The sequence below is a fragment of the Ornithorhynchus anatinus genome, chromosome 11, assembly GCF_004115215.2.
Source record: "Ornithorhynchus anatinus isolate Pmale09 chromosome 11, mOrnAna1.pri.v4, whole genome shotgun sequence".
In the NCBI taxonomy this organism is placed as follows: Eukaryota; Metazoa; Chordata; class Mammalia; order Monotremata; family Ornithorhynchidae; genus Ornithorhynchus; species Ornithorhynchus anatinus.
The window spans coordinates 14,328,373-14,350,365 of record NC_041738.1 but is presented as its reverse complement, the minus strand read 5'-3'; the positions used below and the strand labels follow the sequence as shown (position 1 = coordinate 14,350,365).

The following is a 21,993-nucleotide window of genomic DNA, read 5'->3' as shown; positions in this document are numbered from 1 at the left end:
TAATCCTTTATTTAATCCTAGGAATCAGAGATTATAATATAATAATAATGCTCGGATGTCCACTAGTGATTTGTCCTGAAATGTCGTTCACTGTTAAGAGCCAGGCAAGGATTGCTTTTTCACCCTGCTGTCATCAAGGAAGATGATGGAGTGATTGCCTTTGAAAAATACAGACTATAGTACCAATTAATTTTTTGTTGACGGCTTCCTCCTGATTTCTGATACACCCACATGCAACCCTATTCATTCACTCACCGCTCAACCTCTCCCTCAAGATACACACCTCCTCGATGCAGGCATTTCAACTCACAGAAAGCATACTTTAACTCCAAGATGAAATATACGTGCTAGCCATGAAACCATTAAAGAACAATGACTTAACAAAGAATATCTACATTCTATTACTCACTTGATTAAATATGGAATTGAATAAAAATTAAGAACTTCTTTATCGGAAGAGTAATTAAATACAGGTACACGCGTCAAGAAAGGTCATGAAATCACCAAATAAGGTTGTCAGATTTATTTATGGTTTGACACGCAAATGGTCGTGTGACTTGATCCACCCTCTGCTCCCATAGAGACTTATGCCACTCAAATTCTATGGAAATATTCTGTGTCCTCTCTTGCCAGATATTTTCAGGCAGAGTAGCCACATTAAATAAATAAAGGATAATTGCTGATCTATAGCACGTCTGACAACACCAATCCAAAGAATATTTTAAAATGGGATCGACAATGATTTACTCAAGAACTGACCTGCCTGAAGCTTGGGATCAAGATTAAATGTTTCTAAGGGGTTCTTCTCAGTGTCTGATTTAATGATTATGTTTATACATATGTATATTTTAGCATAATCATAATTAGATATACATATATCCAATTCAGCCATTCATGGGAGTACTAACTCCCTGTAAAATATGATGCTTAGTGGTTAGAAAACAGGGAGCATATTCTTTCCTAGAAGGATGTTTATTCAGTATAATAAAGTTACCATGTAATGTTCATTCATTCATTCAATAGTATTTATTGAGCGCTTACTATGTGCAGAGCACTGTACTAAGCGCTTGGAATGAACAAGTCGGCAACAGATAGAGACAGTCGCTGCCGTTTGACGGGCTTACGGTCTAATCGGGGGAGACGGACAGACGAGAACAATGGCAATAAATAGAGTCAAGGGGAAGAACATCTCGTAAAAACAATGGCAACTAAGTAGAATCAAGACTAAATAGAATCAAGACTAAATAGAATCAAGGAATGTTGGAATGGGAGAGCAAATTTTTAGTGCAATGGCTTTGTTTTTGTTTGTTTTATATCAAAACCTCAACTGTTGTATGAAAACTTGAAGTCTAACAAAAAAAAAATCTGAGTGTTTTCATACCTAAGAAAAAGCAGCACCGAAACTCAGGTTCTACAATCCACATTGTGAAATCTAGAGAAGCAGCTTGGCCTAGTGGAAAAAGCAGAGGCCTGGGAGTCAGAGGATCTGGGTTGCAATTCCACCTCGGCCACTTATCTGCTGTGGGCGAGTCACTTGACTTACCTGTCCCTCAGTTACCTCATCTATATAATGGGAATTCAATACCCGTTTTTCCTCCTATGTAGTATATGAGTCCCATATGGGCCAGGGACTTTGTCCAACCTGATTGCCAGCGCTTACTACAGTACCTGGCACACAGTAAGTGCTTCAGTAATGACATTTGAAAAAAATGTACAAATTAGGGACTCGTGAAGCCTGGTCCTAGCATCAGTGGTTAAAGTTACTCTCATTTTTAAGTGATTTCTGGACTGGCTTCTTTCTGGCAATACCAGTTTCTTGCTTCAAGTTCTCATTTTCACATATAAGAAAGGATACGTTATTTTAAACACTAGAAGATTCTGTTTGCCTTAATTGTAGTCCTTTTTCCCTTACACCTTTCTACGTACATTTTTTCTCAATCGGATCGTGACGGTATTGCCCCTCAGAAAAAAAAAACCCACCACGTATTTCATAAAATCAAATGAAGTGGGCCCTGCTCAAATTGTTATAGCTACTGTCTGAAGGACGATATGCGAGTGAAATGATGAATTCTTAGATATTTTATTTTCGATGCAGAATGCATCTTGTTTTTGCCTGACTTCAGTTACAGTTATAGAAGAAGTATCAACCTAAATTGCCTTCTTCCTCAGTATATGCGGTGCCACTGAAAGAGGTGGTGGTTGGGAAGTACCACGGCCTAATAGATAGAGCCCGGGCTTGGGAGTCAGAGGGACTTGGTTCTAATCCCAGCTCTGCCACTTGTCTGCTGGGTTACCTTGAGAGAGTCACTTAACTTCTCTGTGCCTCCGTAACCTCATCTGTAAAATGGAGATTAAATTTGTGAGCCCCATGTGAGATGTGGACTGTGTCCAACCTTATTAGCTTGTATCTATCCCAGTACACAAAGTAAGAGCTTACCAAACATCATAAAAAAATTCAAGTGGCAGAGGTTTAGGGCAAAACATTTTCATCTTTCCAATTGTTGAAAACCTTTTAAAACACAGATGTCAGCCAATTGTAAAGCGTCCTTTCCACATTTATTCTTTCCTTCCCCCTGGAGTGGCCCAAGACCCTCCCATAGTCTGAATCAATCCAGTAATCAATCATACTTATTGAGTGCTTACTATGTGCAGAGCACTCTACTAAGTGCTTGGGAGAGGACAATACAGCAGGTTTGGAAGACGCGTTTCCTGGCCACAAAGACCTTACAATCTAGAGAAGACAGGCATTAATATATATATATAAATTATAGTTACCTACATAAGTTCCATGGGGCTGACAAAATAATCCAAGTGTAAGGACAAGACAGAAGTGCGATGGAGTAGAGAAAACAAGGGCTTAGTTGGGAAAGACCTCTTAAAGACGATGGGATTTTGAAGGGCAAGGAAACTCCAGCCTCTAGTCCCCAGAGGACAACTGTGATTTACCACTTCTGCCCTTACCTCCTATGGAGAGTAGACTGGCCTTGGTGAAAAGCCACAGGCCTTGAAGTCAGAGAATCTGTGTTCTAACCCCAATTCCACCATGTAACTGCTCTTTGACCTTGATCAAATCACTGAGCTTCTCTATACTTCCGTTTCCTCATCTGTAAAATGGGGATTAAATATCTGTTCTCCCTCTCCCTTCGAACGTCAGCCCCATGTGGGACAGGGAGTGTGTCCGGCCCGATTATCTCGCATGAACCCCGGCGCTTAGTACAGTGCGCGGCACATAGTAGGCAGCTAACAGATGCCATCATTATGCAAACACCAGAACTAAATTTCCACTCTTCCTAGACTCTTCTCTAAGGAGTTCCTAAAGGACCTGAACAAATTGCCGGGAAGTTATCTGTCACGACGCTCCCAGTGAGACTACAAACAATCAATATGGTCTTGAGAGGCTGAGGAAAAGGGTCCAGCTCCAGCAGAACAAACCATCCTGCCTCTTCACAAGGATTAGAATTGGAGGCCTGACAAATTCCACCACATGCATTCATTTCGTGAGTGTTTCCCTGCTTTCCCAGGTTGAAGAGAAGGCAGACTTTTACCATGCTTCCTGTTCTAGACTGCTATGATAATAATAATAATGATAGTGTTTATTGAGTTCTTAATACGTGCCTAAATGCTGGGGGAGATAAAAGTTACAAGATACAAGGTCTGTGAAGTGTCTGAGCTGATTCAGCAATTGCAAGGGGCAGCAACATTTGGATGTTCAAATCTTTTGCCTAATAAGGTGGGTAGGACTGAAAGGTGCTAGGAAGTTGTAGGATCTCATTATTAATTCATCTGCACTCTGAATTTTGCTCTTTGAAAATCACTTTCCATTAACGGGGTATGGTAAGAACCACCGCTATGACAGTGTGACATTCCACATTCTTCAGTGCGCATTCTATTTCCCCGAACTGGCTCTCACTTATGTTCTCTGGGAAGGTCTAGGAATAAATCTTTGCCTGCAGATGCTTTGGTGATTCATGGATCTCTGATCATTTCCCAGCAAAAAGTAACCTTTTTTAAAAAAAAATTCTTACATTTCCTGGAAAGAATTCATACCACACCTTTGATCTTTTTCAGGATTTTAACCTACTCCAGCTTAGCTTTACTTGGACTCGAAACGGGAAAGCCCAGAGCATCCAGCCAAAGATCAGTGAGAAGTCAGAGACTAATGTTGACCCAGCTCTACAGGACACACCTCGCGGTTACAGTAAGAAGGGGGGAAGAAAAAAAACAACTAAAGCGGAATGCGGTTGTTGTTCCAAATAACAACAGCAATGGGTAACGATTTAGGAGTGCTGCAGAATTGACCAAGAGGAAACTCAGATTACGCAATGGCCCGATCTCGTCGGTACAGTCTCCGAGAGGGACACTCCCACAGAGAAGAGCATAAAAGAATACGGAGCAATCAGGGCTGATCATCTGCGCGGTGCCAGTGAGCAGAGAACAGCCCTCCACTCTTCCCTGATGGGACCATGAGCTCCTGTTATGGCTCCTTCCAGGCCCCTCCCAGGGGCGGCTGGGCCCGGCCCGGGAAGATCTGGAGGGCCCCCAGCGTCCACGGAGGAGCTGGTGGGATCTGTATCTCCGTTTCCTCCACCAGACCATTCTGCGGGGCCTCTTGGGAGAGGGGATATGGAGGCGGCTTCGGAGGGGGTGGTGAGAAGAGAGGCCTTCTGGGCGGGAATGGCAAAGAGACCATGCAGAACCTGAACGAGCGCCTGGCGGCTTATCTGGAGAAGGTCCGTTCCCTGGAGGCAGCCAATACTAAGCTGGAGAGCCGGATCTTGGAGTGGCATAAGAAGAGAGACCCTGACAAGAAGCAAAACTATACTGTTTATGAAGAAAACATCAACACTCTGCAAGAACAGGTAAGATCAGGCTGAACCTACGGGTTCCTCACTTTTAAGCGGGCCCTATTGGAAAGAGCACAGGTCTGGGAGGGCCTGGGTTCTAATTCCCCCTCCGCCATTTCATTCATTCATTCAGTCGTATTTATTTAGCATTGACTACATGCAGAGCACTGTACTAAGCGTTTGGGAAAGTACAATAAACAGTGACCATCCCTGCCCACAACAAGCTCCCAGTCTAAAGAGGGGGGAACAATTTGCCAGCTGTGCGACCTTGGGCAAGTCACTTAGATTTTCTGGGATGCAAGCAGCGTGGCTCAGTGGAAAGAGCGCGGGCTTGGGAGTCAGAGGTCATGGGTTCGACTCCCGGCTCAGCCACTTGTCAGCTGTGTGACTGTGGGCAAGTCATTTCACTTCCCTGAGCCTCAGTTCCCTCATCTGTAAAATGGGGATGAAGACTGTGAGCCTCACGTGGGGCAACCTCATTCCCCTGTATCTCCCCCAGCGCTTAGAACAGTGCTCTGCACATAGTAAGCGCTTAACAAATACCAACATCATTATTATTATTATTTATCTGCAAACTGGGGATTCAAAACATGTTCTCTGTGCCCCTTTCCTCATCTGTAAAATGGGGATTCTCTGATTTAAACTGTTCTCCCTCCTACTTACACTGCAAGTCCCATGTGGGACAGAGACTGTTTCCAACCTGATTAACTTTTATCGATTCCAGGGCTTAGAAGAGAGTTTGCCACGTAGTAAGCACATTTTTGGTAATCTGTAGGCATTCCTCTCCCACATTAGATTGCAAGCTTCTCGAGGACAAAGCTGTGCTTTACTTTTGTTTGGGGAAGTAGCATGGCATAGTGGCTAGAGCACAGGCCTGGTAGTCAGAAGGTCATGGGTTCTAATCCTGGCTCTGCCCCTTGTCTGCTGCATGACCACGGGCAAGTCACTTCACTTCTCTGGGCCTCAGTTCCCTCCTCTGTAAAGTGGAGATTGAGACTTTGAGCCCCACGTGGGACAGGGATCATGTCCAACCAATTTGCTTGTATCCACCCTAGCGCTTAGTACATAATAGGACCTTAACAAATACCACTATTATCATCATTATTATTATTACATGTTCTCAAGTGCCTCGCACAGTGATCTGCGCACAGTGAGGGTTCAGTAAATGTGATTGTTAATGAAGACTGTAAGTTTCTTTTGGAAGGGGAATGTATCTATCAACTTTACAGTATTATTCTCTAGATGCTTGGTATGGTGCTCGGGATACAGTAAGAGCTCAGTAAGTACCACTGATTGATCGATTGATTGATGATGGGACTGCTTGAAGAGAGGAACCAGACAAGGAAGGGAAGAATAAGAGGGAGAAGGTTGGGAGGAGATAAGAAAAATAATGATGTATGACAAATACACAAAAAAAATGTTGCTAAATAACACTTTCTTGTTACTTTACATGGAATTTAGGGGTGATAGTTTTAACCAAGACCCTCCTACAAAGTGATAGACAAATAAAGAAGGCAAAAAGTACAGTTCTTTTAAAGAGACGATATAGGTCTTCACCTTTATTTCCACCAAGTGAAGCTCTGTAGAGGAATGAGACTTGCTTTGGCTTGGCCAAATCAGTTGTTATCTAGGCAGGCCTAACTTCTCAAAGATCCTACAAGAGTCGGTGCTGGCTTCTCCTCACCAACTTGAGTTCTGATGTCATTTCTAGGATGACAGGTAAAAAATTAAGTCACCGGGTCACTCCTGATGGTGCCACGTCTGGTGAAGAAAGAAGTAGGACAGTAGTTTGGGGAAGAACAGTTAAAATTTATGTGATGGCATTTCAAGAGTATAAATGGGGAAGTGAGTGGTAAATGACTTCCCTCTCATCCCTGCAAAATTATCCGGCGCTTTGCAGAATCCTTCCCAGCTAACAGTGGCTTTGGCAGGATGTGAAGAAAGGACAGTGCACCCCTGAAATAATCTAAAAGAGCTCCCACTAAGTCGTAAAATGATATTACTATTTTGTGATTATTAAAGCAAATGGAGTTTTAACCTGAACTGGAAAATAGAACCCAAGTTTCCAAAAGAAGGGAATGTCTTCTAGGCCTGAAGTTACCCCTTGAAGTCTTCAAAATAATATATACTATGGCACTAAACACTTCATCTTACCAAGTTGCATGGAGGAAGAATTAAGTATGATAATATAAATCTGTTCTTCTAATGAACCCTAATTACTGAATAATCAACTTAATCACTACTTGGGAAATTACCTTAACTATATAGTACATGGCTGTCTTCAGAGAAAAACAAGGTGACTCAACAATCCTAACTATGTTTGTGTTTAATAATGATGTTTTGGCTTTGGAGTGGGGAGACTTGGAGATGCTTAATGATTCTCGATCCTTCAAGGACATATTTTCTGGCAGAAACGGGAAAGTATTACTAAATCAAGCAAATGGGCAGCGTGTCCTTATACTCTGCTGTTTCCCCTATCTGAAATGTGTTTTAACATCTGTCTCCCCACTTAGATTACAACCTTCTTGGGGGCAGGGATTGTGTCTACCAACTCAATTGCATTGTACTTTTTCGAGAGTTTAGCACAGTGTGCAAACACATCTACCAACTCTGTTAAATTGTTGTATTCTCCTAAGTGCTTAATACAGTGTCTGCACACAATAAGCGCTCAATATCATCTATTGATGAAGTACTTAGTAACTACCACAGATTGGTAGTAAATAAAGTAAATAATAATATTTGTGGAAAAGTGCTTACTATGGGCCAGGCACTGTCCTAAACCCTGGATACAAGCTAATCAGGTTGTACACAGTCCACGTCTCACATGGGGCTCGCAGTCTAAATCCCCATTTTACAGATGAGGTAACTGAGGCTCAGGGAAGTGACCTGACTTCCTCAAGGTCACACAGCAGACAAGTGGCGGAGCCGGAATTAGAACACACGATCTTCTGACTCTCAGGCCCCTTCTCTAAATAAAAACTGAGTGCCCAGAAGAGTTAAACTACCAAACTTCAAGAGGCAGCATGAGTTTACAGGCCAGAGGTGAGGAAAAGACATAGGATTCCGGCACTGAAAAGTTTAAAATGTCACTTTCCAGATGGTCATTCATTCATTCATTGTTTCAGAATGATTAGGAAACAGTTCAGAGGTGGCAATTCAGTATCCACCAACTCATTCTTCCATCTTTGATGAATAATTTATTGAATATTTTCTTTTTTAAAAAAGGAAAGCCACAATTCTCCAAAATCACAAGCAGGTTTTCCCACAGTTTATCAATCGATCCAATTTACGGAGCTCTTACTGGACATTTGAGGGAGGGCCATAAAGTTAGCAGACATGATCCCTGCCCTCAGGGAACTTAGAATCTCCCTGGGGAAACAGACAGTAAAATAAATTACAGGTGAGGGGGAAGCAATGGAATTTAACAATATGTAAATGCTAGTGGTGGGGGTGGTGAGAACCCGGTTGCTTAAGTGATGGGGAAATGCTGAAGAGGCAGTAGGAGAGGAAATAGAATGGGGAGATGAGAGATTAGTCAGGTAAGGCCTCCTGTTAGAGATGTGATTTCATTCATTTGGATTTATTGAGCGCTCACTGTGTGCAGTGCACTGGTTGGGAAGTACAATTCAGCAACAAATAGAGACAATCCCTGCCCACAACGACTCACAGTCTAGAAGCGGGGGAGACAGACATCAAAACAAGTAAACAGGCATCGGTAGCATCATTATAAATAAATAGAATTAGAGATATATATATATGCATTATTCATAAAGGTAAATAGAATTATAAATATGTACTTATGTACACTAGCGCTGTGGGGCGGGGAGGGGCCGTAGAGCAAAGGGAGCGAGGCGAGGTGATGGGGAGGGGAGGGGGAGCAGCGTAAATGGAGGATTTAGATTTCAGAAGGGCCGCGAATTTGGGGAGAGCAAGGGTCTGCCTGATGTGAAGGGAGAGGGCGTTTCACACTGAAGGGATGGAATGAGCAAGAAGTCAGTGAAGACAGAGATGAGGATGAGGCCCAGAATAATAATAATAATAATGGTATTTGTTAAGCGCTTACTATGTGCCAAACACTGTACTAAGCACTGGGGTGAATACAAGCAAATCAGGTTGGACACAGTCACAGTCACTGTGCCACTCAGGGCTCACATTCTCAATTCCCATTTGACAGACGAGGTAACTGGGGCAAAGAGAAGTGAAGTGATTTGCCCAAGGTCACACAAGGGACAGAGGGAAAATCAGGATTAGAACCCAGGTTCTTCCGACTCCCAGGCCCATTCGCTATCCACATTGCTTCTCATTGTAGTGGGGAGGGAAAACAGATCGAATACCTTAAAACCGAAAGTCAGGAGTTTCTGCTTCATGTGGAGAGGAATGGGCAGCCACTGCACGTTTTTTGGGTTTTTTATAGTATTTATTAAGTGCTTACTATGTGCCAGGCACTGTTCTAAGCGCTAGGGTAGATACAAGGTAATTGGGTTGGACACAGTCCCTGTCCCACATGGGGCTCCCAGATTTAATCTCCATTGTTCTTGTCTGTCCGTCTCCCCCGATTAGACCGTAAGCCCGTCAAAGGGCAGGGACTGTCTCTGTCCGTTACCGATTTGTACATTCCAAGCGCTTAGGACGGTGCTCTGCACATAGTAGGCGCTCAATAAATACTATTGAATGAATGAATGAATTTTACAGATAAGGAAACTGAGGCACAGAAAAGGTAAGTGACTTGCCCAAGGTCACAGAGCAGACAAGTGGCGGGGCCAGGATTAGAACCCAGCTCCTTCTGAATACCAGGCCCATGTTCTATCCACTAGGCCATGCTGCTTCTTGGTGTGATGGGGGTGGGGGGGAATGTGTACCAAATGATGGTTCAGAAAAATGGTGAGGATAATAATAATAGTGGTAATTGTTAAACCAAGCACTGTACTAAACGCTGGGGGGAGGGGGTCACAGTCTAAATAAGAGGGAGAGCAGGTATTGCACCCCCATTTTGAAGATGAGGGAACTGAGGCACAGAGAAGTGAAGTGACTTGCCCAAGGTCACACAGCAGTGAAGTGTGGGATTGGAACTCAAATCCTCTGACCGCCAAGCCCAGGTCCAGGCAGCAGAGTGAAGTGTGGGCTGTGGAGGGGAAAGAAGCTCGAAGCAGGGAGGTTTCCTTGCTTTGATGTGTATATTTCTATAATTCTATTTATTTATAATGATGCCTGTTTACTTGTTTTGATGTCTGCCTTCCCCCTTCTAGGCTGTAAGCCCGGTTTGGGCAGGGCTTATCTCTCTTTATTGCTGAATTGTACTTTCCAAGCGCTTAGTACCGCGCTCTGCACACAGAAAACGCTCAATAAATACGACTGAATGAAAGAAGGCTAACGCAAGGAAATGCAGTGAATTTCATTTGGTGAAATGACATTTTCGGTCAACTTTTGTTTATGAGGGGAACAGGCTCTTTTAAGAGCATGGGGAGTTAAACCTCTAGTTGTTTTCCTCATGACACCTTGTCCACCCAGCCTGTAACTGTTGAGTTGGGAAACTACAGAGATGCTAAGCTCCCAGGCAGCACAGGAATGATCAGTTTGTAACCTTCAAGTTGATCCATCAGTGGTATTTATTGAGCACTTCCTGTGTGCAGAGCCTTGGATGATTAATAATAATAATGCTAATAATGTTGGTATTTGTTAAGCGCTTACTCTGGGCAGAGCACTGTTCTAAGCGCTGGGGGAGATACAGGGTAATCAGGTCGTCCCACGTGAGGCTCACAGATGAGGTAACTGAGGCCCAGAGAAGCGAAGTGACCTGCCCACAGTCACACAGCTGACAAGCCGGGAGTCGAACTCATGACCTCTGACTCCGAAGCCCAGGCTCTTTCCACTGAGCCACGCTGCTTCCCCAGCTGTATTGAGGATTAGCAATACGCTGCTGTATTGATGATTACAATATAGCAGGGTTGACAGACACCTTCCCTGCCCACAAGGAGCTTATAGTCTGAGGAGAGTGGGAAGGGAATGAAGCGAGTTGCTCTATCCTCCTTGAATTTCAAAATGCACGACTATACCCTTGTGACCTTTGGATCAGAGCTGTGGCCAGTGAATTAATTATTGGTATTTATTGACCGCTAGCCGGGCGCAGATCCCTCCCCTAAGTGCCTGGGTGATTACAAAAGAGGTGGTAGACGTGTTCCCTCTCCACAGGGAGCTTCTAGTCTAGAGGGGGAGGCAGATCTGAAAATAAATTAGGAGAATGTACGTAAATGCAGTGAGGCTGGGAGGGGGTTGGCTGGGGCGGTGAATGTCAAGTGAGTAAGTGATGAGGAAGGGAGAGAGAGTAGGGGGAATGAGGGCTTAAAAAAGGGAAGGCTTCTAAATTCCTACTTCTAGGCAAAACATAATAATAATGTTGGTATTTGTTAAGCGCTTACTATGGGCAGAGCACTGTTCTAAGCGCTGGGGTAGATACAGGGTAAGCAGGTTGTCCCACGTGAGGCTCACAGTCTTCATCCCCATTTTCCAGATGAGGTCACTGAGGCCCAGAGCAGCGAAGTGACTTGCCCACAGTCACGCAGCTGCCAAGTGGCAGAGCCGGGATTCAAACCCATGACCTCTGACGCCCAAGCCCGAGCCCCGAATACAAATGAAAGACCAGAAAGTAGAGAAACAAATCAAGATACCTAGCATATTCTTTGGGTCGCTAAAATTTAACAGGGAGTGGAGGCAGCTTATGAGGTACCAGGCGCCGGATAAATACTAAAAATCTAGAGAGTGAAGTGGGGTCCAACCTCCTCTCTGACTTTCAGGACCCCCAACCCACGTCAAATCCTACTCCTTAAGCGGTTCCGTCTGCATCGTTTACGGGCCATATTCAGTATCAAGTGGCAAGGCTGGATGACGGACAATGAAGTCACCGAACCAAGTCGATCTCCTAACATAAAAGCCGTGCTCCTCTTCATCACGCTGGGTGGAACATGTGTAGAGAACGGACGACAAGTGAATACCCAAAAAGCTGCTGCCTAGTGAGCGTGGCCCAGGGGAAAGAGCCCGGGTTTGGGAGTCAGAGGTCATGGGTTCAGATCCCGGCTCAGCCACTTGTCAGCTGTGTGACTGCGGGCAAGTCATTTAACTTCTCTGTGCTTCAGTTCCCTCATCTGTAAAATGGGGATTAACTCTGAGCCTCACGCGGGACAACCTGATTACCCTGTATCCACCCCAGTGCTTAGAGCAGTGCTCTGCACATAGTAAACGCTTAACAAATATCAACATTATTATTCTTCCCAGATTAGACCGTAAGCCCATCAAAGGGCAGGGACTGTCTCTATCTGTTACCGATTTGTCCGTTCCAAGCGCTTAGTCCAGTGCTCTGCACATAGTAAGCGCTCAATAAATACTATTGAATGGACTGTAAGCTCCTTGTGGGCAGGGAACATGTCTGCTAACTCTGTTATATTGTACTCCCCCAAAGGCTTAGTACAGTGCTCCGCAAATAGTAAGGGCTCAGTAAATACCACTTTTGATTACTTGAACTGAAACTGGGAAACCGAAAGATAGGAGAGAACATTTTAAGGATATGGTAAAACAAAGCTTCAGACAGTGCTGCCTCTAAGTTGAAAATACAATCGCCTAAACAAGGTGCAAAGCTCTGCCCCTTGTCTGTTGTGTGACCTTGGGCAAGTCACTTAACTTCTCTGTGTCTCAGTTACCTCATCTGCAAAAGGTGGAGTAAAACTGTGAGCCCCATGTGGGACAGGGACTGTGTCCAACCTGATTAGCTGGCATCTACCCCAGTTCTTAGAACAGTGCTTGGCACATATTAAGCACTTAACAAATACCATAATTATTATTATTATTTTATGAACTGTGAGAAAAGAAGGCAAAAGGAAAAATGGCAGATGCTTCTATCTATGAGCACAACAGCATCAAAAGGGACAATTCTGTGGGTGAACTGCGTGGACATGAACATCTGTTGAACCCTTACTTTGTGCAAAACATTGTACTAAGCACTTGGGAGAGCACAATATACTAAGCGCTTGGGAAAAAACACTTTGGTGGTAGACACGATCCCTGTCTTTAAGGAGTTTACAGTCTAGTGGGGGAGAACGATGTTAAAATAAAGGTAAGGGAACCAACAGAGTGGCTCAATGGAAAGAGCACGGGCTTCGGAGTCAGGGGTCATGAGTTCAGATCCCAGCTCTGCCACTTGTCAGCTGTGTGACTGTGGGCAAGTCACTTAACTTCTCTGTGCCTCAGTTCCCTCGTCTGTAAAATGGGGATTAAGACTGTGAGCCCCACGTGGGACAACCTGATTCTCCTGTGTCTACCCCAGCGCTTAGAACAGTGTTCTGCACATAGTAAGTGCTTAACAAATACCAACATTATTATTATTATATAAGTGCAATGGGGGTAGGAGTGGGGTGGTACCTAAGTACTTGGGGGTGGGACTAAATGCGTGGTAAGAGTGGTGGGAATGAAAGCTTAGGGAAGCAGTGTGGCCTAGTGGAAAGAGCACAGGTCTGGGAGTCAGAGGTCTTGGCTTCTGCTCTGGGTTCCACCACTCGTCTGTTGTGTGACCTGGACGAGTCACTTGACTTCTCTGTGCCTCCGTTACCTCATCTGTAAAATGGGCATTAAGGCCGGGAGGCCCACATGGGCCATGGACTATTTCCAACCTGATTATATTGTATCTATTCCCAGCCCTTAGGACAGTGTCTGGCACATAGTAAGCACTTAACAAATACCATTTTTTTAAAAAGAAGACTTCCTGGAGGAGTTGTTTTCAGCCACATTCCAGGCAAAGATGAATTTCACCATTAGTGAAATATATTTACTCCCAACTGTAATAATAATAATATTGGTATTTGTTAAGCGATTACTAGGTGCCAAGCACTGTTCTAAGTGCTGGGGAGGATACAAGATCATCAGGTTGTCCCACATGGGGCTCACAGTCTTAATCCCCATTTTACAGATGAGGGAATTGAGGCACAGAGAAGTGAAGTGACTTACCCACAGTCACCCAGCTGACAAGTGGCGGGGCCAGGATTAGAACCCACAACCTCTGACTCCCAAGCCCGTGCTCTTGCCGCTAAGGCTCGCTGCTTCTCGGTAGACTGAATATATGTATATACGACTGTATATATGACTATATAGGCACTATGAATATCTATTGATCATGACTAAGTGGTTCTGAATCCTCCTTTGTCCAAACCCTAGTGGGTAAATATTAATAGCACACTTTGGCTAACCATGATTCAGCTCTCCGTAATACTAAAATCACTGCAGTAACCTAGGTACTTATTGCATAATGCTCCTTCTGATTCAGTGCATCACAAACCCAACCACAAACAGAACCCGAACGTGATACTCCTTCTTAAATGTCTGTATTCCCACAAGCGAACTGCACCGAGGAGATTAAGACTCAGTGATTCAGAATCAGAGGATGTGGGTTCTAATCCCAGTTCCACCTCTTGCCTTGAGCAAGTGACCTTGGACCGGTCCCTTAACTTCTCAGTTACTGCTCTGTAAAGTCGGAATTACGTACCTCTTCTCCAACCTGCTCGGTCTGGGAGGCCCATGTACCGCAGGCGCTGAGTCCCATCTGATTAATTTGTATCTATCACAGCGCTTCATACAGTGCTTGGCACCTAGTAAGCATTTAACAAATGCCACAATTATTGTTTCTATTATTATAGAGTATACACAGAAACCTTCTTTACTCACTGTTTCGAAGGGTGCCAGAAAAAAGAGTAATTTTAAAGATCACCCTAAACATCTGATCTCTCCCCGAATAATTGCTGTGTCCAATGAAAGAATCAGAATCTTGATCTAATTTTCATGGGGGTACTATTGTAAATTATTCTGGGAAAAGCAAACCAGCACTGAAGAGAATTGAATGTGACAGATAGTATTGCAGTAGCCATGCCGTAAAGTCTCAAGATTTAAACCTATTCAGGCATTAATTCATTAGTATTTGAGGTCCTATGAAATAAAGAGAACTGTACTAGACGCTGGCAGTATTCTATAAAATAATAATGTTGGTACTTGTGAAGCGCTTACTATGTGCAGAGCACTGTTCTAAGCGCTGGGGGAGATACAGGGTAATCAGGTTGTCCCACATGAGGCTCACACTCAATCACTGTTTTACAGATGAGAGAACTGAGGCACAGAGAAGTTAAGTGACTTGCCCACAGTCACACAGCTGACAAGTGGCAGAGCGGGGATTTGAACCCTTGACCTCCGGCTCCCAAGCTCTTTAAGCAAAAGGCACTGTGCCTGTTCTTGAATAAATCTGGGATCAGAACCCGGGTCCTTTGACTCCCAGATCCTTGCTTTATCCTCTAGGCTATGGGTTGTTGGTGTCAATTGGGAAAAAAGATTTAATAGTCGTCCTCTCAGCCAACCAATGAACCACACTTGTCTTCCTCTAGGCTAAAATGGTTCCCCATGATCAGGTTTCTAATTAGTCCCCTGGGCCTCCTCTCTCTCTGCCCTCCCAATAACTCTCACCACCAGGGCTTCCTGCCCTCCATCACCACCACCCCTACCCGTCTCCACCGTAGAACACCCTCCCTCCTCAAATCTGACAGACGATGACTCTCCCTCCTCTTCAAAGCCTTGCTGAAGGCACATCTCCTCCAAGAAGCCTTCCCAGACTAAGCCCCACTTTTCCTCATCTCTCACTCCCTTCTGCATCACCCTGACTTGCTCCCTTTGCTCTTCCCCCCTCTCAGCCCCTTAGCACTTACATAAATATCTGTCATTTTATTTATTTGTACTGATATCTGTCTTCCCCCTCTACACGGTAGGCCCGTTGTGGGCAGGGAATGCTCCTGTTTATTACTGTATTTTACTCCCCCGAACACTTAGTACAGTGCTCTGCACACAGTGAGCGGTCAATAAATACAATCGAATGAATGATGAATAAACGAATAATCTTATGAAAAACACGGATGGCAAGGTTTTTAGTAAAACCAGGGATCAGGCTTTGGTTAACCAGGAATCCAAAAAAGGTACTTGGGTGTTGGCCACTTAGTCTGTGTCATCCTGAGTTGCTCCCTTTATTCATCTCCCCTTCAAACCCCACAACAATTATGGACATATATGAAATTTATTTATTCATATTAATGTCTGTCTCCCTCTCTGGACTGTAAGCTTGCTGTGGACAGGGAATGTGTCTATTTATTGCTATACTGCACTGTCCCAAGCCCTTATTACAGTGTTCTGCACACAGCAAGCGCTCAATAAATACGACTGACCGACTGACAGACTTAGTTTACCGTCAGCCATCCTCTGGTTGGCATCATCATATTAATACAGTTGGTGGTCTTCATCCGATTCAGCCTAGAAGAGGAGGGTTCACACTGTAGATAAGCCCCATGATAACCACCATCCGTCATGCTTTTCCATCGATCCAACCTGAAAAGTCCAAGTCAAGAATCGGCAATGGAGTTTCAACTCTTCGTTGGAGTCCGCAGACCTAGAAGATCTCAGGGACAGGGAGAAGATATGTTGTCAGGGCCACCAGAGTTAGAAAGCACTCTGAATTGATATAACTTTGCCGTAAGTCCTACGTAATAGGTCAACTAAGTATTTTCTTCTGAGGATCCTTCAATTCTGAATGACCAAATTTTTCATCCTTGAAAAAAACAAAGGAGGGACTGATTTCTACACCCCTACAACTTGATATTACCATATCCGCCTTTGTCTCAGGAGATGTTTACAACGATTATCCTTGTCTGAGAATCAGGCAGTGTTTACAGTGATTATCCTTGTCTGACAACCAGAAAAGATGTTCCTTAATGACTAAGACTACTGCTATTTACCCAGAAAACGTAAGCAATGTGGGCTAGCGAGTCACCTCTCCCGTCTGGCACTGCCAGAATATCTTGTAATGTCTCCTTCTGTGTGTTTTACAGATCGTGGATGGCAAGCTTAACAATGCCAAGATTGTCCTTCAGATTGACAATGCCAGAATGGCAGTAGATGACTTCAGTTTCAAGTAAGTTCGTTCTTCTCGACATTATTTATTCTTTCTAAAAGAAAATATAAGAAAATGATTTTGGCCAGTCCCCCAAACAAATGTAATTAAAATAAATGATAAGCAACAATCATATAAAGTCCTAATTATCCATTTCCAAATGTACTTTACATTTGTTTCATCTTCATGGTAACTCAATTGTTACAGAATTAATCTTGTTTCAGCAAGCAGCAAACAAGGAGCATTAAAAGAAAGACAACCTAGAAATCTTTGTTCCATTTTTTTCATAAATATAAATAAGTGTTTATTTTCACATTACAAATGCTACAACTTTACATCAACAAGTGCATTTACCCTCATTTAATTCCCCCAAAGGTATGAGAATGAGCTTTCATTCACAAATGACATGGAAGTTGAGGTTGAGGCACTGCGTAAGATTTTAGATGATCTGACCATTATCACCACAGATCTGGAAATGGAGGTTGAAGGTATGAGGGAGGAACTCATCCTCATGAAGAAGAAACATGAACAGGTGAGGAAAAACTTTTAGTTTTGGGGACTTCTCTTTAAAAATGATATTTATGCAGCTTGACTGTTAACAAAGAGTTTCAGGCCACATGATCAACTACTCAATCAATCAGTGGTATTTACTGAGCACTTGCTGTGTGCAGAACCCTGTACCAAGCACTTGGGAGAGTACAAAGTAACAGAGTTAATAGACACAAACCCTGTCCATGATGAGTTTACAGGCTAGAGGGCGAGTCTGACATTAAAATAAATTATAAACAACAATCATATAAAGTCCTAATTATCCATTTCCCATACTTTATCACACCACTAAAGTGTAGATAATCTGTGACTCAGTTCAATGGGTTATCATATCATTCTCAGTATGAATGTCTGTTTGAATCTAATCACAGAATGCTGCATAAGAAACATTCGTAATCACCTCTTCATAAATTATTAAACAGCATGTGAAATGTAGAAACAGATATGGTAATAGTCAAGAGATTTGACTATTACCAAAAGTCAAAAGGGGGAAGCAGCGTGGCTCAGTGGAAAGAGCCTGGGCTTCGGAGTCAGAGGTCACGGGTTCGACTCCCGTCTCTGCCACTTGTCAGCTGGGTGACTGTGGGCAAGTCACTTCACTTCTCTGTGCCTCAGTACCTCATCTGTAAAATGGGGATTAACTGTGAGCCTCACGTGGGACAACCTGATTACCCTGTATCTACCCCAGCACTTAGAACAGTGCTCTGCACATAGTAAGCGCTTAACAAATACCAACATTATTATTTGGATAATATACAGAGACACAGTGCTTAATTGAATAAATTAAGTCTGAAAAAATCTCAGACGATCTCAAACTGAACTCCTTTCAGTGTTTTTTACGTGGAAACGTATTGGTGAGATCACAGTGTATTAGAGTAATTGTCACTGCTCCAGGTATAAAACTTCTGCTAATAATGGGTAGACTTACATTTCCAGGGCCTCAGACTACCTTTAAACAGTTCCAGCTAATTGGTATTCTCTTATGAATAGTATTCCTAAAAACAGAGAACAGAGAAACACTGAGAATCAAGGACACAGTTTCTAGACCCTGGAGAAATACAACTTCTGACTACCTTCTCCGAAGATAATGACTAATCATTAAACTTGTCCTGTGGCTGCTGGGTTCATTCAATTTCCTGATGAGAGTTGATTTATTATGACCATGAGCAAAGAGAGGATTTAAACAATCACTATACCTTTCCGGTGTTGGTTATGAAAGTGTTTCCTAACTTAAAAGTTTAACCATTCCCTTATGCAAGAACTTCAATCAAAAGAATGGCTTTGGTGGGTGTGAGCGGGGTGTTTATGTTATGTTCTAAGTCAGATCAATTCTTCCTGGAGCATTTCTAACGTAGGAATAAATTATTCTCATGCAAAAATTCATTTCCAGGCATAATGAAATAATATTTACTCATTTGGTTTATGGAATTAAGAGGAAAATTTCATCTACCCAATGTAAGCACAACAGTGAGGCCTAGTGGAAAGAGCACGGGCCTTGCAGTCAGAGAACCTGGCAGCCCGGCTCTGCCATTTGCCCGTTGTGTGACCTTGGGCAAGTCATTTAACTTCTTTGTGGTTCAGGTTCCTCAGCTGTAAAATGAGGATTCGCCGTCTCTTCACTCTCCCTTGTAGACTGTGAGCCCATGTAGAACAACGATTGTATTCAAACTGATTACCTTGTATCTGCTCCAGTCCTTAGTACAGTGTTTGGCACATAGTAAAAGGTATTCCTTAAAGCACTCCTTCACCTTACCCCCTCCTACCTCACCTCGCTACCCTCCTACTACAATCCAGCCTGCACACTTCATTCCTCCAATGTTAATCTTCTCATCTCCTCTATCTTGCCACCAACCCCTCACCCACATCCTACCTCTGACCTGGAACACCCTCCCTCCTTGTATCAGAAAAATATTTGCTCTCCCTCACTTAAAAGCCTTATGGAAGGCACATCTCCTCCAAGAAGACTTCCCTAAGCCCTACTCTCCTCTTCTCCCACTCCCTTTTTCTTCTCCCACTCCCTTTTGCATCACCTTGATTGCTCCCTTCATTCATCCTCCCACCCATCCCCACAATACATATTTATGTATCTGTAATTTATTTATTTAGATTACTGTCTCCCCCTCTAGACTGTGAGCTCAATGTGGGCAGGGAATGTGTCTGTTTTTGTATTCTACTCTCTCAAGCACTTAGTACAGTGCTTTGTACACGGTTCGTGCTCAATAAATACGATCGAATTGAACATAGTAAGCACTTGACAAATACCATTCATTATTATTATGACGATTATGATTATTGTTATTGTTACTAGCAGCAAAGAAGCAGAAGATAAATAACCTACACACTGCATCTGATCATTAGGAAATCTAATGCTTTTTATCAGCTTTTTTCCTCATTTGATTGGTGAATTTTCTCTTCATTATCAAAATGAACAGGAAATTGCGACCCATTGCATGCCAAATGATTTCAAGGTCAATGTAAAGGTGAATGCAACTCCTGGGGAAGATCTTGTTAAGATCCTAGAGGATATGAGGAAGGAATATGAGGTCATCATTACAAAAAAACGCAAAGATTTGGACACCTGGTACAAAGGAAAGGTAAAAGAAAAATGCACAGAACTGTGAAGATTCAATTAACTTATGACAAAGATACTAATGAATTCTACCCCTTGTTTCCACCCCATAGTCAGCCTCCGTTTCCCAGGACACTGGCATAGAAGTTGTGAAGACCAATAAAAGTGACATCAACGAGCTAAGGCGTACTTTCCAGGCCCTGGAGATTAACCTGCAAGCCCAGCGGAGCACAGTAAGTCTCCGCTCAGAATCCCGTAATTCCAAACTTCAGTTCCATTTCTTCGAAGCAACATCTATGATCGGTCTATTATTTCGTAGATGGGAGGCTTGAAAGAAAAGCTGGAGTTTCATCACTGTATAAGAATAGGAAAAGGAAAAAAGAAGTTCATAAAGGAAAATCAATCAATCAATTGTATTTTTTGGGTGCTTATTACAAAGCGCTTGGGAGAGTGCAATATAATAGAGTTAGTAGATATGTTCCCTGCCCACAAGAAGCTTACAAGCTAGAGAGGGAGACAGACATTAAAATAAATTAGGGAATTGTACATAAATGCTGTAGGGCAGAGGGTGGTGTGAATAGAAGTGTAAGGCTGACCCCAAGGGAGATCGAGCAGGGAAAATAAGGCCTTAGATGGGGAAGTTCTCTTGGAGGGGATGTGATTTTAATAAGGCTTTGAAGGGGGAGAGAGTGATGGTCTGTTGGATATAAAGCTGAAGGGAGTTCCAGGGAGAGGCAGGATGTGGGTGAGGAATCAGCCGTAAGATGGGCGAGGTCAAAGTTCAGTGAATATGTCCACTTAGGGGAAATGAAAGCCATTCCAGACTTTAGTACCAATTTATTGTTTAAGTAGGGAATTGCGAGTCTATAAAACCAGAGTTTAGAAGGCTAGACTGGAAGCTCATTGTGGGCAGGGAATGTACCTCCTAACTCTACTATACTGTACTCTCCCAAGTCAGTAAGTGCTCAATTAATACAGTGGACTGATTGATTGATTGATTGATTAATAGAATGCTCTTCCTACCACATTCATTTGTCCTATTAGCCAGTGGTTACTGAAATGCAACATTTGTGTTGCTGACAATTCGGGTTAGTCACTGAGCATATACAATATACATGATCAGCAGGGTCTGCGAATCCTGAAATCGATCAATACATGAACTCCAATCTTCGGTTTCTTTACATCTGACTCAATTATGATTGAAAGGTGCTGAGGCTTTCAAAGCAGTGACCTTTCGGGACCACTGATTCCTCTTTCAGAAGAGTGCCTTGGAAGCAATGCTGGATGAGACTAAAGCTCGCAACTCCTGCCAACTTCAGAACATGCAACAGGTCATCTCCCACTATGAGACCCAACTGGCCCAGCTACGCCATGACCTAGAACGGCAGAATAATGAGTATAAGATCCTCCTGGGCATCAAAACACACCTGGAGAAGGAGATTGCCACATACCGCCAGCTCATGGAGGGAGAGGGTAATGGGTAAGTCAAGAGTTGAGTAGAAGCTGGCAAGGCACGGGGGAAAACGTGCTTTATTCATTTGCTTTTTAAGTGGAAGATGTGTGGGATGAACGAAGAATATAAGGTTTTCTATGTGTTGAAAAGAGCCTAATTGTTTCTCCTCATTTTTTTTTTTACAACGGAGAAGTGAAGTCCGGTGAGTCAGAGGACTTGGGCCCTAATCCTGGCTCATCCACTTGCCTGCCTTGTGACCTGGGGCAAGTCACTTAAACTTTTCTCTGTCTCAGTTTCCTCATTTGCAAAATGGGAATTCAATACCTGGTTTCTCCTCTAAACTGGAGATTTAGACTGGGAGCTTTGTGTAGAACGAGGACTGTGTCTGATCCTGTTATTTTGTATTTACCCTAGTGATTAGCACAAAATAAGTGCCTATCAAATACCACAATTATTATTATTATTTCACTTGAAGATATGAAAACACATTTGGACTATGACGAAGATTGCTTATAAATGGAAGTCTGTATAAATCATTTATTTTTTTCAATCGGTACTTTTTGCATATCATATGCAAGGAGACAGGGCTTTATTTCGATAATACTTCCAAACGTAT

General features: G+C 43.2%; 1 protein-coding gene across 1 annotated transcript in view; it reads left to right on the top strand.

The window, feature by feature from the left end:
* The first annotated feature begins 3,300 nt into the window (after window positions 1–3,300).
* KRT23 (keratin 23) overlaps window positions 3,301–21,993 on the top strand; it is a 28,167-nt gene continuing 9,474 nt past the window's right edge. Inside the window, exons 1-7 of the mRNA XM_007664243.3 lie at window positions 3,301–3,497; window positions 4,069–4,859; window positions 16,745–16,827; window positions 17,182–17,338; window positions 19,788–19,949; window positions 20,038–20,157; window positions 21,184–21,404. Coding sequence (XP_007662433.2) covers window positions 4,464–4,859; window positions 16,745–16,827; window positions 17,182–17,338; window positions 19,788–19,949; window positions 20,038–20,157; window positions 21,184–21,404 — 1,139 coding nt within the window. The 5' untranslated portion in view covers window positions 3,301–3,497; window positions 4,069–4,463. The remainder of the gene's footprint in view (window positions 3,498–4,068; window positions 4,860–16,744; window positions 16,828–17,181; window positions 17,339–19,787; window positions 19,950–20,037; window positions 20,158–21,183; window positions 21,405–21,993) is intronic.